We start from the raw sequence: 17,302 nt of genomic DNA, 5'->3' as shown, positions 1-17,302 counted from the left end.
TGTGCAGTGGAGTAACTCTACATTATATAACATATATACACAATTAACACAGTCGTTCTATGTTTCTGTTGGCTTTTCTTTTTATATTACTTCTGTTGCTAAGCACATTTTTCATTCATATTAATCACTGTTTTATTCAACATACATTATATTCCCTAATTATTAAAATAAATAACAATTGTTTCAACTATACGTCGGTACTATTATCGCGACAAATTTTGCTAAATTGTTTTGTCGCAGTTCAGTGATAGAAAAAAAAAAAAAGGAAAACAATTCCCTCAAATAACTTTCCATACATTGGCTTGGTCAAACGTATAGAAGTTCTGCAATTTATCTTTTCAAATATTACAATTTGAAAGGCAAAATGTGACAAACTTAAAGTAAATGTTTCAAACTAGGAACGAGAATCTACGAATAAAGTGAGCATAAAATGGCCAAAATTTACTATGAGAAATAGTGTTTCGTGCATAAATATTTCTAAGTTGAAGTGTTTTAAAAGATGTATAGTCCAGTTTTAAATATTATTGTAGTTGGACACTATTCTTTGTCTTGATAATTTTGCTCCGAACGCAAGGCATGCTGTTCTAATGCTAATATTGAATACATCAGATCTGATAAATAGATAAACGGTATTCTGTGTAAAGTATGAAATGTATAAAAACGAAATATATTATATTTCTGTAAGGAAACTTTAATTAAATCCTTGATACGACTTTGGATTTCTTAAAACGATAAATTTGCCGAAAACTCGTCATTATGTTAATTGTGATTTTTAAGTGGAGTAACATGCAAGCATTATTTATATTAAGTCGTTGAAGCTAAGTAATGGATTTTCTTGGAAGTTGTTATTACCTCGACTAATGTTCTATTTTTCAGTAAAATCATTATAGATTATTAATAAATAAGGTTTTGGTAGATCCAATTTTAGAAAATTCTGCAGACACAGGAGAAAAAAACGAATATATGAGAAGCATGCTAGTATATAAAACGTTTTGTTTGAAGAATTGTTTCTAACACGCACGGTCTCTTTCTCTCAATTTATATATATATATACATACACACGCTTATAGATATTAATGCTGAAACTGAAAATAGTGAAAACAACTGATACCTATGTCAGCAATGCAGTGATGGTCGCAAACCTACAAGTCTACTACACAGAGGAAAAATTGAAATTCACAAATGCATGCAATAGAAGCATGTTTCAGGCAAATTATCTCCTTTGCATTTCATTCACATGTACAGACATTTTACAAAAAATCTGAGAGGAAGTGCACTGTTCAATTTACATATTTAAAGAAATTAGAATTTTAAGGAAAGAAAAAAGTTTCATTTGTTAATTCTAAACATGAGGATTGCATTTATGGTTTAGTTCTTAAACAATTTCTTTAAATTAAACTGTTTCCGGTCTTATAGAAGACAGGAAAATTAAATCATTAGTATTGATACTTTGATTCAATGCAAATAGAAAGAAAATTCGTATAGCACAAAAAATTCTGCAGAACTTACTAAAGCTATTTTCAAATGATAACTTCTTGTAATTGATTCTTCCTTACAAGAAATAAAGGTATGAAACACATCAATTGTTTGATACCATGATTTTTCAGTGTAAATATTTTTCTTTTTTCAAATATACATATAAGCCAATTATGGAAAGAACTTGAGAAAATTGTTTAAAGTTTTCTTGTAGCAAAAGATGACAGTCAAATAAGAAACACGTAAGAAATATCTACAGTAACACAGAATGAGCACTGATTACAACAATGTAAAAACAAATGACATCAAAATATGAACTTTCCACGACAACAGTGACTTTCTCGCATCTAGCACTTTCAAATATTCCACTTACATCAAAAACCACGAATAAAAGCAAACCAACTTTTATTTACTGAAGCCAACATCAATGATAGGAAAGTAGAAAATAAGTCAGTGGACGATTGGTTCAAGGATTTTTGTGGTGCAGGAATAAAACTCTTCACCTCTCTCTTCAACAAATTTAATAACGAATAGTATATTACATGCATTTGCATCAAACTGACAAGTACAGAGTGATAAGCAGTGAAGCATGCAGGAGGGGAAGTGCATGACTTACAGGTCACATTACACCGTACATGTGTGACACATGGGACAAACAGCCGAATCACCATTAAGGCACAATCTTAGTTGGCCAGAAAAGACAAGGAAAGCCATTACGTTCTGGTACTTGCCATTATCAGGCATTGATGCATATTATGTTATGAAAAAACAAAGCCCATTTAAGGCATATCACAAGTGACAGTTAAAAGTTTCAGCAACAAGAATCAGATTAAAACTTAACAAAACTCAAGTTTGAACAATATTCCTACCAAGTGTTAATATTGTAGTATTAATATTAATATTAGTTTTATATATATGTATATATATATATAACACTTCACAAATCCATCCTTATTGCTTCTCTTGTTGCTGTACAGACAATCATTACACACCATTCACACCCAGCAGCTTGGACAACTTTGTTTTATATCAAAATAACAGAGACAGAGGAAAAGAAGAAGTCTTTCAAACACATTTATCGGTTAAAATCAGTTTCAACACTTGAGGAGGGAGGGAAATGAATAAGGTAAAAAGATTTAGTTTCTTGGAATAAGGTGACAGAGAACAAGAGTAATCTTTTTCTGCAAATACAATAAATTCACAACACCAACTGATGCTGGGGCATTCACGAGCGTAGTCGCCACCACTTGAAGGAGAGAAAGAAGACTTATTTCGCGTACAGTCTGGTGCCATACTTGCCTTTTTGGGGAAGAGAAAGCACAGACTCAGTGATCGGTGAACTTCCAAGATCTTCCAAAAGCTTTCTGGACCGTGTTGGCATATCAGGCAAAAGCGGCATGGCAGCTGGAGTGAAGTCAGTAATGCTCTCGGTGTCCGTGGTGAGGGGTGAGAAATCAGACAGGCGTTCGTACACACTACTTGTGTAATCGTCAGTCCTGAAAGTTGATGCAATACGATCTATACTGCGATCTTCTTCAGTGAGGCCATAACGCTGGCCGGGGCCGGAGCCTGGATGCTGAAGGTGGTAGGAGGTTGAAGAACTAGACACCCGAGTAGGAGGGGAACCAGCAGATCTATAGTCAAAATGAAGACCCTGACCTGCATAGTAGCTGGTCGAAGATCCACCTACACTTCCACCAAAGTCTCTTTTACCAGCCTCTTCACGAAGAATTTCGTCTATGGATTTGAGGACGCTTGTTCGTTCCCTAGTAGAGGGACTCAAGGACACAGATCCATAATGGGAGGGGGATCCACTATACACAAACCTATCAGATATTGGTGTGGGCATAAACCCAAGTTCTGCCGACTCTCTTAGCCGGGCAAGTCTTAAAAGTTCTTCATGTAGTCGTGCGTTTTCTTCAATTTGTTGCCTTCTTCTAGCAATCTCGGCTTTTATCTTCTGTTTTTTCTCTTCTCTTGTCAACTGATCGTCTTCATCATCACTGACATAAGGAGAAGGATGCCAAGAACGAGGTTTCCGATGTTTCCTGCCATCCCTACGCCTCACTTCCCTAGGCTCCAGACCCGGTCGCCAGCTGTCCAGCCCCACCCCTCCCTCACTGGATCGCCGAAAGAGATACCTGTGGATAAGAAATACACTTTTCAAACCACAAAATTTGGCCTTTAAATCAGATAAGGGTACATTTGCATGCGTTAACAATAAGTATTAATTCCTATAATACTATATTATTATCAGTACTATCTTACTGAGAGGAAATGCTAGTAACAGATAAAAAAAAAAGAAAAAAAAAAGAAAACATGTGTCATTTTATTATGATTTAAATCTATAAGAACTTTAGATATGAATGATTTCTTTCAAATTTTTGGTACAATATGTATCAATTTTCCTAGATTGATAAATAATAATAATAATAATATGCTTGATCTTGATCATCTTATTGTTGATTATTAAATGAAATAGTAGAATAGTCTATATCATTGAATAAACCATGGCCTTCAACATAATATTTTATTTTATTATTTTTTGTGATATATATTGGTTATCAAAATAATGGACATATCTTGGATAAGATATGTTTGACCGTTCTTAATGATGTGTTGGCTGATCATCTGTAGTACGTCAAACGGGAAAGAAAAGAGATATGTGCCGAAAACAAAAAAGACGATGGTGTTAAAAATTAAGAGACTTCTGAATTTCAAACAAGTCAAAATTGTGTGTGCGCGGTTACTTGGGTCAAGTGTACCTAACCTAATCAGAATGTGTTACGAAAAACATTGTCCAACGGGATGACGACCTACAGAACTCATGATAAAACATCGCTGAAGAGTAATGACTGACGGAAGACAGGCCTCAGTGACGGTGATCCCCGAGCATTGAATTGGATGACTACCAAGGACAATCAAACGAATGCTAAAGTGACTGCGAAACTCAATCAGCATAGATAACATCAGCCTATTGAGACAATTACAGTACGATGCAAATCGTAAAATCTGAACATTGACGATTACTTTTCAAGTTTCAAACAACTTAGCCTGATAAAAATGGTACCCTGAACGTGCAGAGTGGATCTCCGACGATTGGTAATGCATAATATGATCCAATGAGTACTCTCTCATTTTATTTCCAACAACACGCAGTTTGTATATGGTAAACGTCAAAAGATACCCATGCTTCGAACTGTCTACCTACCGTAAAACATGGCGGAGACTAGTTCTGGGTCACAATTTTCTGGTATTTCGTGAGTTCTATGATTGTGGTCAAGGGATGTATTACTGCCAGTGATTTTGTTAAAATTTTATGTGACCACGTGCAACCTATTGTCTATATGCTGTTTTCGGCGAATGACGTATTTTCTCAAGATGACAGTGCGCCAAATTCACACTGTTGGAGCTATTGAGGGGTGGGTTCATGAACATCAGGATTAATTAATACACCTCTCCTGATCCATCCACTCAACATCATTGAACCAGAGAAGATGTTCTGTTTGTGCCACGAAGGCTCAGTGGTACAGCGTTCACTTCTGGTGCATGGAGTCCTTGGTTTGATCCCAGCTCGCGCCAAGTGAGCTTTGTGGTGGAGAAACACCGTGTACGTGGGTTTTCTCTTGGTTCTCTGGTTTCCTTCCACTTTCTTCATTCTAGCATTTCCTTCATTTCTCATCATCACCGTCTCCTTTACCTTAGCCTGCATAACTGTAGAACGTAAAACTTTCATTTCATTTTATTTCAAGATGTTCTCCTTAATTTTTGCTGATAGAACTGAGTACTATATTGGATGAGGAGTGGTACAATGTTTCTCCGGAAACCACTTATGAGTTATATGCCTCCATTCCTCACCTTAACAGTGACATAGCACTGTTTTAAATATTGCGATTTCTTTATGTTTTTCCATTATTTTGATAACCATTTGCAAGGGGGTTCCACAAAAGTCATGACAACTTTTTTTTTTTTTTTTTTTTTTTTTTTTTTTTTTTTTTTTTTATAGCGACAATGGGGAGGAAGCATGAAATTCTAAAATATGCGAATGGAAGGTTAGTACATATGTAAACTTTACATGTAGGAAGTTCGATGAACATACATATCATCAAGATATAATATAATTTTGGTAAAAAAAAAAAAAAAAAAATGCCATTAATTTTCCCGTAACACTAATATATAACTAAAATTTAACAACGATCCTTAAAAAAAAAAAAAAAATCCCTGTTTAAATTTCTTTTTTACCCTGGAAGTTTCTTTGTCTTGTAATTACTATTTTGTATTTATTATGCTGAAATTGATGTTTACACGAGATCTTTTGGTTATAATTTTCGCAGCTAAATATATTATTTACATCCTTATTACTCTTAATTTTAAATTATTTATTTTATTATTATTATTATTATTATTATTATTATTATTATTATTATTATTATTATTATTATTATTATTATTATTATTATTATTAGTAGTAGTAGTAGTAGTAGTAGTAGTAGTAGTAGTAGTAGTAGTAGTAGTAGTAGTAATACCGGATGTTCAGAAAGTAACTATGCAGTGCAATATTGTGGTGTGCTAAATGATGACTGATATGATTGTCAATTAGTAATAGGACATTTTCCATTGTTTAAGATATTTGAACCATATTTGAACCATATTTGAACAATATTTGACCAGTTATTTGTATTTGTTCACAGGCCCGGTTTGATTGAAGACCAACGTCTTGTGTGACATCATTGAGATCCAGGTCATCATGCTGACGATTAAACAAAGAGTGTTTCTTGTGGAGCATGTGTTCCGCAATGAAGAAAAGTTTACCTCAGCAGTGCAAGCTGCATTTGCAGTAAAGTTCCCAGGAGGGAAGATGCCTAACCGCAATGCTCTACGGAACCTCATCACCAAGTTTCGAAAGACCGGAAGCGTTCATAATGCTACAAAATCAGGTAGGCCATCCATAGCCACGTCCGCAGAGAAGGTGGCGGAGGTGCAAGACGTGATGCTGCAAAGTCCAAAGATCACTTCCAGCATCTCTTATAACTTCCATGACAAAGTTTAGCTTCGAGTTAATTTCAGTTGTTTAAAGTGGTTTACGGAAAATAAAATATGGCAAGTTATGAACTGCATAGTTATTTCTCAACACCCTGTAGTAGCAGTAGTAGTTGTTGTTGTATTTAGTTTTACAATATTTGTCACCTTACTCTCTCTGAACAAAAAATAGCATTCCTCAATCCCAGTCTTTTCTTCATACATCGTAACTTTCTTATTCACTACTATTTCAAATTACAACTTTATTTCAAGTGATTTCTCTATAGTGGTTTCCAGATAACTATGCTTCTTTAACGATTTTTCCCCTCTCCTTTTTGGTAATCTTTGATCGGGTTTTAATTAGCTATACGTTTTTTCGTCACAACTTTCTGAAGCACATTGTCAATATGGCTGACAATGACTATACCAGATTTTTGTCTCTAATATATATATATATATATATATTGTTTATTTTTTGCCTTTCCTTCACTTTTCTTTATACTTCGAGTACGAGTACGAGATATTTAGAGTCAAATGCTAGCTGTATCGTCAGTTGTTTCAGCTCTTTTTGTTTCGTTTATAGCTTCATAATTACCATGTAACATGTATTTACCTTGCATGTATATACGAATATATGCTATGAACACATTCCGAGAAGAAACATTACCACTATGTTTCTACACATGTAGTTGAAACAAAGGATATACTAAGAAGCGGGAGTAGGTATGTAACTGAACGCTTCTCAGTTAATACCTTTTTTTATTTGTTTCTTCCTTTCTGTGCCTGATGAAGTATAAAGCGAAAACACTTAAAATGTATCTTTTCTTCTTTCTTTTAAATTTTCTGTAATTTATATATATCAGGTAATGAGTGATGAAAAAGTAGCAAATACGGAGATGGATATTACATAAAGACTGAGGAAAAACAAAAATATGATACATATAAGTAAAAAAATACTTCTTTCCAAAATTATAAGTTACTGGAAGACGTGGAAAAGGAATTTTAAACCTACATACTCTAAAACTATTGATCTATTATAAGCAGTTCAAATTAGAAGTTAGTATGAGCTTTAAATATGAATTTAGAATACTGAGGTAGCTGTACAACGAATTTTAGAACGGAAATCGAGAAATAATAGGAAATAATTAAGTACTGATTAGGCACATATGGAAATTTTCCAATCTTTATATATACAAAAATGTATGTATATGTGTGCATATTCCACCATAACTCTGAAACGCATGAAACAATTTTAACCAAACTTGGTACACATATTTCTTGCTACCTGGTAAAGAGTTGTTGGGGTAAGACCTCTCTAGCACACCTAGCTGCGGAGGGGAAGGAGGAGACATACAAAATGATTTAAAACAATTAGCGTCAAACCCATAGTCTTCGACGTCCATGAGTTGATTGGTGACAGTTTAGATCCTCTTTAAGTCCAAGTTCAAGTCCTCCCCCCTGAGTGTAACACCCCCTCCCCCTTGCACACATAGGGAGACCGGAAGGGCAATACATATTAGAAAGATCGAAAACGACCGGTATTAGTGTCTAATACATAGTTTTTGGGGTCATTTAGATAAATACTAACACTCCCGATGCCATTTAAGTTCAAGCTCAGCCCCATTCGTACACATGCGGCAGCCTGAATCGGTGGTATGTAAAAATATCGTAAACCACTAACATTAATGTCGAATTCATAGTTTTCCGGGTCGCTTAGATAAATATTGATACTTCCGATACCATTTATGTTTATGCTCAGCCCCAATTAGTACACACGCGGAACGCTGAAACTGTGGGATATAAAAATATTGTAAACCACTGATATTAATGCTGATTCATTAGTTTTCAGCGTCGCTAAGTTAATTAGTGGCAATCCTGATGCCGTTAAAGTCCAAATTCAGCCTCCAGTGAATGCAAGACCCCCTTTGCATTGCTAGGGGGGAGTGGGATTGACAGATATAAAAATGATGAAAAGAACGACAGATATATAGAGTCCATAGTTTTCAGGATTGCTGAGATGGATAGCGACACTCCCGATACTTTTTAATCCAAATTCATCTCCTGTTAGTGCCCCTGGAAAGGGGGGTAATGGTGACATAAAAAATAATCACAGGCAACCGATATTAGTATCGTTGATTGATGACACTTCTTATAGCGTTTAAGTCTAAGTTTCACCGCCATTTGCAGTCCAATGCGGTCGAAAGGGTTGATATGTAAAAATAATCGAAAGCGACCGATATTAGCGTCGAGTCCATAGTTTTCAATATCGTTACACTCCCGATAGCAATTAAGTCTAAGTTGAGTTCCTATTAAAAATTTCTTTTCTTTAGTGTTGAGCAATCTTTGGAGACTTTTCTTTGGAGACAACATATAAACCTAGCATTTTAATATATAGATTCTTTCGGACATGAAAATCACATGTTTTAGGTAATGGCAATTAGAATAAAATAATAAAATTTGCTGTGCTCGTAGGTTTTTGAATCTGATGAACAAAAGATTCTTGAAAAATAAAAAAAATCTGCTTTTAGGGGATTTTATAGGGTTTTCAAAATTTGACCGTATGTATTTTTAAATGACCCGTAAGTCCTTGATATTGATTCTAGAGGAAAAATGAAAAGTGTTTCTTCATAGTCATAATGATTTCTGCAACTTTTAATCATAATGATTTCGATCTTTTTTTTCGATATGCCATCTTGTTTCGAAATAGCGGCCGCTTGGAAATTTAAAAACATACATAACTTCCTTACTACTGATGATAGAGAAAAATTAAAAAAAAAATGTTTTAACAAAACGCAAAATTATATTAGTTAAAGTTCTAACGTAATTAATATGGGAAGGTGATTCACAACGAGCAATATCTAATTTTTTAGTTAGCTTCCGGTTACCGTTACACGCTATTTATCATTATGACCGTAAGTAAAATGTATCAACAAATCTTCTCTGTTAGAAGAAGTAATTTCGGTAAGCGTGTAGCAAAATGTCGTTGTTGACACTTGTAATTTACCGCAATGGCAGTAATTTATGCAATAACTAAACTTGTCCTTTTTGTAATGTTACACTTTCATGAGGGCTACTATCCTTAATTTTCCTCCTCAATCCCAGTAGACAAATACCAGTTTGTTCGTTGATTGTTCTGTACTTTTATGTCCGTTTTTAATCAAGACAATATGACATATTAATCTACAGCTTAAGGTGAAATGAACTCTGTGAGCATAGGCGTGCGCAACGTGGGTGCCATGGGTGCCTTGGCACCCCCATTAGACAAACTTTTTTTATGTAGAATTATTACAAACTGAGAAGAGATTACGTGTAAATTATTTCCCGTCTGCATGTGTGCCGTGCGTCGCCGACGCAGCGTCGGGTGCAATTACGCTATCTTTTCTTAGGGAAAAGGGGGGAGGACGACATTCCATATGGTGGTACTTTAGATCTGGCACCCACATTCTCAATGTCCTGCACACGCTAGTGTCTGTGAGCTCCCACCGGGAATCGAACATGGTGCTCTCACAATACAGAAGACAAATGGTATATGTCACAGATACATAGACCCTGGCAGATTTTCTTCTAAAATATTCCTTGCCACAGCATATGTCGTAATAAACAAACTTGTAACTATTATGAAAACATTCGCTACAAAATCTACTATCTACTCATATTCATCATCTTTAAAGTGAGATTAATCTAAGAGTGTGAGATGATATTGAATATCTAGTTTCTGAATATTGATGCAAATATTTGTATTTTTTAAAAATTGTTGTTCTCGTTTAGCTCATTCGTAAGTTGGAGCACTTCATTAATTTAATATACTTTTGGTTACAAGCTTTCCAAAATTTTATTAAATTTGATGTGAAATATGATTTTATTTTTCTTCGTTTACTGTATCTGCCATTTCACGACATCTATCACTTATACTTGTCGCTGGCTGGGACAACTAAATTTTCATGTAGATAGTAAGTGATTTTGGTTCCACACAAGACAACGTGAATAGAATAATGTTGAGCATGTTGGGCATCCCGTCAATTTTGGCTGGTAACAACTGTGTAATGAATCATAGGAGTAGATTCAGGACTATATATAAAAAATTACCCTTTGATATATTTTCAGCGGAACACAAATATGACACGTGTCTAACATTGAATATTACAAGAGTAACAATCTTTATGAGTGAAGAAAAGACAAAAATCATCGTAAAGCCGAGTCTAAAATAGAACAGTTTTAGGATTTTGTTTTGATTTTATTTATAGAACACGCTAACTATTCGAATCATAGGATTGTGCAGTGTTTGCAGTGTTGAAGCAAAGTAGAGTAGAGTCTCAGAAAGTAGACTTTATAATGATGTAATCACAAAATTGCACTTTCCAGAGAATATTTGTGCAACTAGCAACACAATGATTACCAAAAAGCACAATTTGATGTGTGACGGATGTCTGCACTAGACAACACTGAATGGCAAATATTTTGAAAAACAATTTAATTATAGTATATTATGAAGTAGACGTTCATATTTACTAGTTGGCAACAGTGCAGCGTAGTTACAGTACGTATTAAGAAAACGTTTTCGCCTTTTACCAAGTAGGCAGTGTTGCGACCTCTTAACGTATGGAGCAATTTTCTTTAATTTTTGACCCTTAGTTTGTTAACAGTGTGTTCAATGCTTTTTGCAGAATTTGTGAAATTTGTAAATTAATAAAATAAACATCTTTTAAGTAATCCCATAAGGATGAAGTTAATTCTGGAAAACGAGCTCACACTCATGTTTTAACCCTATCATGGAAATACTCTGTCGAAACAGACGTTGTTTTACTTTACGTGTAACATTAATATCATTATTTATGTCCAAATATTCCCCTTATCCTGTATCATGAATACAAAATGTTGCACAATGTTAATATATTTACATTGTTAATCACAGATTCCACTTACACAGATCACAATAGAGTGCATTTTCTTGGTATTGCAAACTACATAATATTCTGTTCGAGTGAAGAGACAATTGCACGTTTCACAAATATGTCGACTCAGTATTGCCAACCAGGAAAATATTAAATTTATCGTAATTATGACGCGTTACCTATTTACATTAACAGTTCACTTTTTATGTTTTGTGCATACAATCCATCACACATCACAGTTATTTCTGGTGATCTTGCGAGTTGCGTAGGTAGTCTCTGAAAAAGGTAATTTTGTGATTACATCATTAAAGGTTGATTTACTATCAACATAGACATTGTAAAGACCACGAGTTGCCATCACTTGATACGTTAGCTTACTTTTACCCAAAAACAGAACAAAAATGCTCAAATTGTCCGATTTCGAGATTATGAAACTTTTCGGCATTTTTTTCACTTCTATCTTTAGAGATGGTTATCTTGATGACGTCCCGGTGTTGGACATGTGACTTATTCAAATTTCTTGGAAAACTCTCAAAGGACACTAGCTTGTTTGTATGCAATTCTCATTCTACTGCCATCTAGTATAGTAATATTAGAAACTGTTATTAGTCAAAGTTAATTGGACACATTTTGGAAAATCTACATATGTATCTTCATCTTTTTGAACTTAGTGAAATTAATTTATATTTATAATCAGTTAAATTTCACTGGGAATTCTCTCATTAAAGTTTTAAGTTATTATTATTATTATTATTATTAAGAACTTTATTATAAGAAGAATTTTAGGAATAATCTGAAAAATGTATCAAAAGATTGTGATCTTGGCCAATAATTAGTTTTTGGACCAGGGTCCACAAAATATTTGAACGGACCCTAAATCGAGTTTTTGTACTTTTCACGGAATAAGCACATCATGTTGAGTTAAGTGATAGTTTGGGTTCAGCAACACTATATGTAGTTCTCCAGATATAAGGCCTACAGCAAAATTTTTGCCTGAAATATATTGGAACTTTTGATCCAAAAAGAGCAAAATTGTTAATGCATTTGATATTCATACTATGTCCTGTTTTACTAGAGAGAATGCTCAAATATAATTATGTAAGATACTTTAAGGCAAACTTAGAGCTAGACTTTTTGATATGGAATAACATTTCTTTAATTTTGAAAAAAAAAAACATTATTTACTCAAAAATGTTTTGTTAGATTTTTGTTTTAAAATGAAAATGGATCATTAAACTTATAGTTCAATATCGCGAAAATTATTAGGTTTGAAAGATATGATGAAAGCAAAATCTTCGATAAGTTATTTATTCACAAGGCACTAGATAAGGTATTTTTACTGGGTGAATACTGTTTACAAAACTTTGCATATAAAGTATCAAACAATGGTATTGAATAGTATAATAATTCTACTGCAATGAAAATGTGCAAATTTACGATTTATTGATTTTATAATTTTAGACCGACTTCGTATTGAAAATATAAAATTTACAAATATTGACGCAATTCTAAGCTCTAACTATATTCGAATTGCATTGAAAACATCATTTTAAATACTTGTTTTGAATAGTTGATTTGAGATTTGAGCCTAGAAAATTTAGATATTCAAATACCGTAAGAAGCAATTTAATCTGCGTGCTTGACATTTATTTTGTAGTGTCTTACATGTTATGATAGTTTCTTTAAAAGTTCTTTCAAATAACGGTACATGCACAACAATACCAAACACTGATTTTCCGTACAGGGTGTTCGAGACAGTTATTATTATTACTATCACTATATCGTTTTAGGTTGGTATTTGGTACTAATCACTTTTGGCAGTAGTGATTAATCGCTAGTAGTGTATTTATGTTCAATATTTTATAGCAATTTTCGTGTTGATGTTGTGTGTTAGTTACACAGTCTACGATGATGTTAGGTTGATGAAAATTGTGCTTCTGTCGGGAACCTAATGCAAGTCACACACATGATAGATAAGAGTAATAACCATTTACTGTGGAGGATGGTAATACTAACGTAAGGTTGAGGACCTACAAATTACTAAACAGTAAGTCTGATCTATTGAAAAGTACGAGTAAATAAAACTAAACAAATGCAAACTATTCTCTATCGTCTGTCTATTATAATGCATTTTATTATTATACTAATATAATAGCAATATGGTAATATCAGTTTATAGATTAAAGTTAGGAATTGACGCAGATTCGTTGCTTTAATTGTTTAATCATGGAAAGTAAATTCAAAATTTTATGCGTTATCAAGTGAAAATAAGTTATTTATTATTTCCGTTTACGAAAGTAACTAAGTTCATAAGCTTGATGTTTCAAATTGTCTAATTACTTGTTGAAAGAAATCATTCATATAGATATTAACTTTCAGACAAAATTAGGAATTGAATTACTAGCGCACTATCAGCAAAGTTGAAACACAAAAGTCACATTAACAAAAATTTAAAATTATACCTATAATATTTCCAAATAAGTTACAGAATTAATATAATGAGATACTTGAATGAACTTCTTGAATATATTAATTTACAGAAATATCCATTTACTAGAGAAAGTTATCAGGAAGAATCTACAATAAGTGATTATAGATTCTTAATAATCAATTTTGTTGTTTACATAAAGATTCATTGAAATAATGTTTTTGAAAATTATTTTTCTTACTAAAAACGTGTATTTTACGTTCTAGATATTGTGTGATACTATGAAATATCTTTCTAAAATATATTTCTTTGAATTATGTTCTCTGAACATAATTTTAAAAGAAAATAAAGCAATAAGTTCATGTTCTATTCAAGTATCTCGAACATATAAGTAAATGTGAGTTGATTTATATATTGCTTTAGTCATATTTTATACATTAGAATAGTGGCAGGGTTTCTAGACTGAAATGTTGTGTCATTTAATAAACAAATTTAGAGGACCGATACGTAACAGTTTCAACATTTTTCTACTTTGTTTAAGACATACGATATATATGAGATTTTTACTTTTTTATGTATATACAGGGTGGGCCATTTTAATTAATCCACGGAAATATCTGAAAAATGATAAAACATAGAAGAAATTTTTGAAGTACACATTATATATTGCTAAGGGGGAAAACCAATTCCGCCAAAAGTACCCCTCCCCGCCCCCCGTAAATGGGGGTAACGGGGGGTAACTTTGAAATGTCAAATGGGAACATGGGTCGAGTAATACCTCGTTCGAAAGGTCTTGGAAAACTAAGTAACGCTGTACCAAGAGATGTTTCATATTGTGCACCAGTTTCAAAATGGCCGCCATGATCTGGTTCGGAAACTCCAGTACCCGTAGTATGAAAACCATGGAAGGTAAATGAATGGAACAAAATTGAAATATGTAAATATCATAGGGCATATCGAATGATATAATCCCTGTGATCCCAGTGGCCTCCCTGAAGGGGTCTTGTGGGCTAACTTCAAAATTTCAATGTCCGACCGGACAACGGTTCGGGCGTACGCTTGACCTACCCAATGCTATTTGGAAGGCAGACTTCATGCATAGAGAATTGGTGCACTAAGTTAACGCGGATGGCCACAGTTACATTTTGATTAACTATTAGCATTCATGTCATATTGTGAGCTTGAGGGACGAAACGGTGTGTACGTATATCCCCGAAATGCTTTCTGAATAACCAGCACGCATTGCATTTTCGTTATTTTCATTTATGTCTAACCGTATTCATACTATGGGCACTAGACGTTTTCTTAGACACAGTCACCATGTCTTTGCGATCATTTTGAAAACGGTGTCTCATGTCGAAAATTTTCTTACAGAAGCTGTTTGATATTAATTTGTCTATGTAACGTGATGTTACTCGCTTCAAGCTGCTATTTGAAATTTTCAAGTTGGCCCCGGATACCTTTCAGTTGGCCCTTGGAGTCACCCCGACAACACCTCTCGATGTGCCTTACGTCAGTTAGCTACTCCAGTTTTTCTTTTGTTGATTTATCTCCAATCGCTTTCATACTACGGGTGACCTTTTCTCTGACACGGATACTATGTTTCGGCGGCCTTTTGAGAACACTGCCATTTCCCATCAATCGTTTTCTCCTGCAATATGTTAGATTTTGCAAGATTTATCGAACGAGGTACCACTCGACTCATGTTACTATTTGAAATTTTGAAGTTAGCCCCCAAGACCCCTTTAGGGAGGCCACTGGGATCACAGGGACCACACCGTTCGATATGCCCTATGATATTTACGTATTTCAATTTTGTTCCATTCATTTACCTTCCATGGTTTTCACACTACGAGTACTGGAGTTTCCGAACCATTTTGTGGCGGCCATTTTGAAACCGGTGCACAATATGGAACATCTTTTGGTACAGCGATACTTAGTTTTCCAAGACCTTTCGAACGATGTATTACTCAACCCATGTTCCCATTTGATATTTCAAAGTTACCCCCCGTTACCCCTATTTAGGGGGGGCGGGGAGGGGTACTTTTAGCGGAATTGGGTTTGCCCCTTAGCAATATATAACGTGTACTTGAAACATTTCTTCTATGTTTTATCATTTTTCAGATATTTCCGTGGATTAATTAAAATGGCCCACCCTGTATATATAAATCTTGTGATTGTGTGGAAGCTAACTACGACTTTGATGTGTTATACGGGTGATAGCGAGAACTCTTGGTGATTCCAAAGCAAAATGTATTTACAAGAAATAATCTACGATAACTAAGACATACTATAGTGCGTTCTTATTTGCTAAATTTGTAACTAAAGAAGTGTGTAAAATTTATTACTATGTTAAGACTGTAAAATATGTTGGTCTTCACCAGTGTTCTTTTTAAAACGAATTACGTGTTTGTTTCCGAATGTTTTAGTTTAAAACATTTTTAGTAAAGAGTACCTACTGTATTTTGAATTATTTATAGAGAAAATAATATTTAAATCTAAACTATGTTTGATAAAATGTTCAGTAAAAAAAAATCAAGTTATTAACATACATTAAAAAAGAGAAGCCAAATAATATAGTAATTAATGCAGGTGTTTGAGCTCTTGCGTATTCAGTTGGTGAAGATACTGGAACGTATGTATAGTACTCAATTCATTGTTTTCTCAGCTTGAACTACGATGCTTATCAACATAGCAAAGCCTGCAAAGCTGCTGAAAGCCAGGCAACAAGTGAAAATCTATTGATAATTAGTTTGTGAATATGTAAGTAGAGACAACCCACACCAGAATTTTATGTTCATTTAAAATTTATAAGAATAAGCAGGATGTTTAATTTGTAGCATACTACTAGAAGTTTCAAAGTTCAATAGCAAGTGCACTTAATTTAAAACTAGGAATAGGTATGAGTAACTTATTTATAGAATTTCTTTTCAAGTAGAAAGATTTAGAGTTTATGAACGAAAGCATAGCACAATAAACAAGTATCACATTTTCTTTATAAAACAGTACGAAGACATCAAGTCATAAATTTCCTATAGTAATCTATTCTGGCTCAGGGAAAAATAAAGTGCCTGAGGTGAATTAGAGAAATTTCAAGCCTTTTGCTTCAGTATTTGTATTATGAAAAACTTATAACAATTACATCAATACAAAATTAGAGAAATGAGAAAGTAACAAATGGATATATGAGATATGATTATTACTTGTTATACAAGAGTGAAAAAGATTGAGACATTTGTAGTGTGAATTGAGAATAGGTTAGAACATTAAGTCAGATCATTTAAAACATTATTTTTCGACTATGTAATGTTTTTTCTAGCAAGATTTGATTGATTACAGCTCAACCACATGTGCAATATTGAATTAGTGCTTGAATTGTTTATCACTGAACAAACATTGTTCCCAAATCCTATTTGTAAGGAGAAATGTTCAATATTAATGATACATTTAGCTCTTTTACATATTTTTCTGTCTTGATGGGAGGATG

At 33.7% G+C, this 17,302-nt stretch overlaps 1 protein-coding gene across 11 annotated transcripts in view; it reads right to left on the bottom strand.

Moving 5' to 3' along the window:
* The window catches only part of LOC145688130 (uncharacterized), a 669,087-nt gene that overhangs the window by 136,241 nt on the left and 515,544 nt on the right, over positions 1 to 17,302 (bottom strand). For all 11 annotated transcript variants that reach the window (XM_081761906.1, XM_081761908.1, XM_081761907.1 and 8 more), the window contains one exon: positions 2,776 to 3,617. In XM_081761906.1, the coding sequence (XP_081618032.1) occupies positions 2,776 to 3,617 (842 nt within the window). The remainder of the gene's footprint in view (positions 1 to 2,775; positions 3,618 to 17,302) is intronic.

Source organism: Thermobia domestica, chromosome 6, assembly GCF_964235325.1.
Source record: "Thermobia domestica chromosome 6, izTheDome1.hap1.1, whole genome shotgun sequence".
In the NCBI taxonomy this organism is placed as follows: domain Eukaryota; kingdom Metazoa; phylum Arthropoda; class Insecta; order Zygentoma; family Lepismatidae; genus Thermobia; species Thermobia domestica.
Note: the sequence above shows the minus strand (reverse complement) of the source record. Positions and strands in the feature narration are given on the sequence as shown.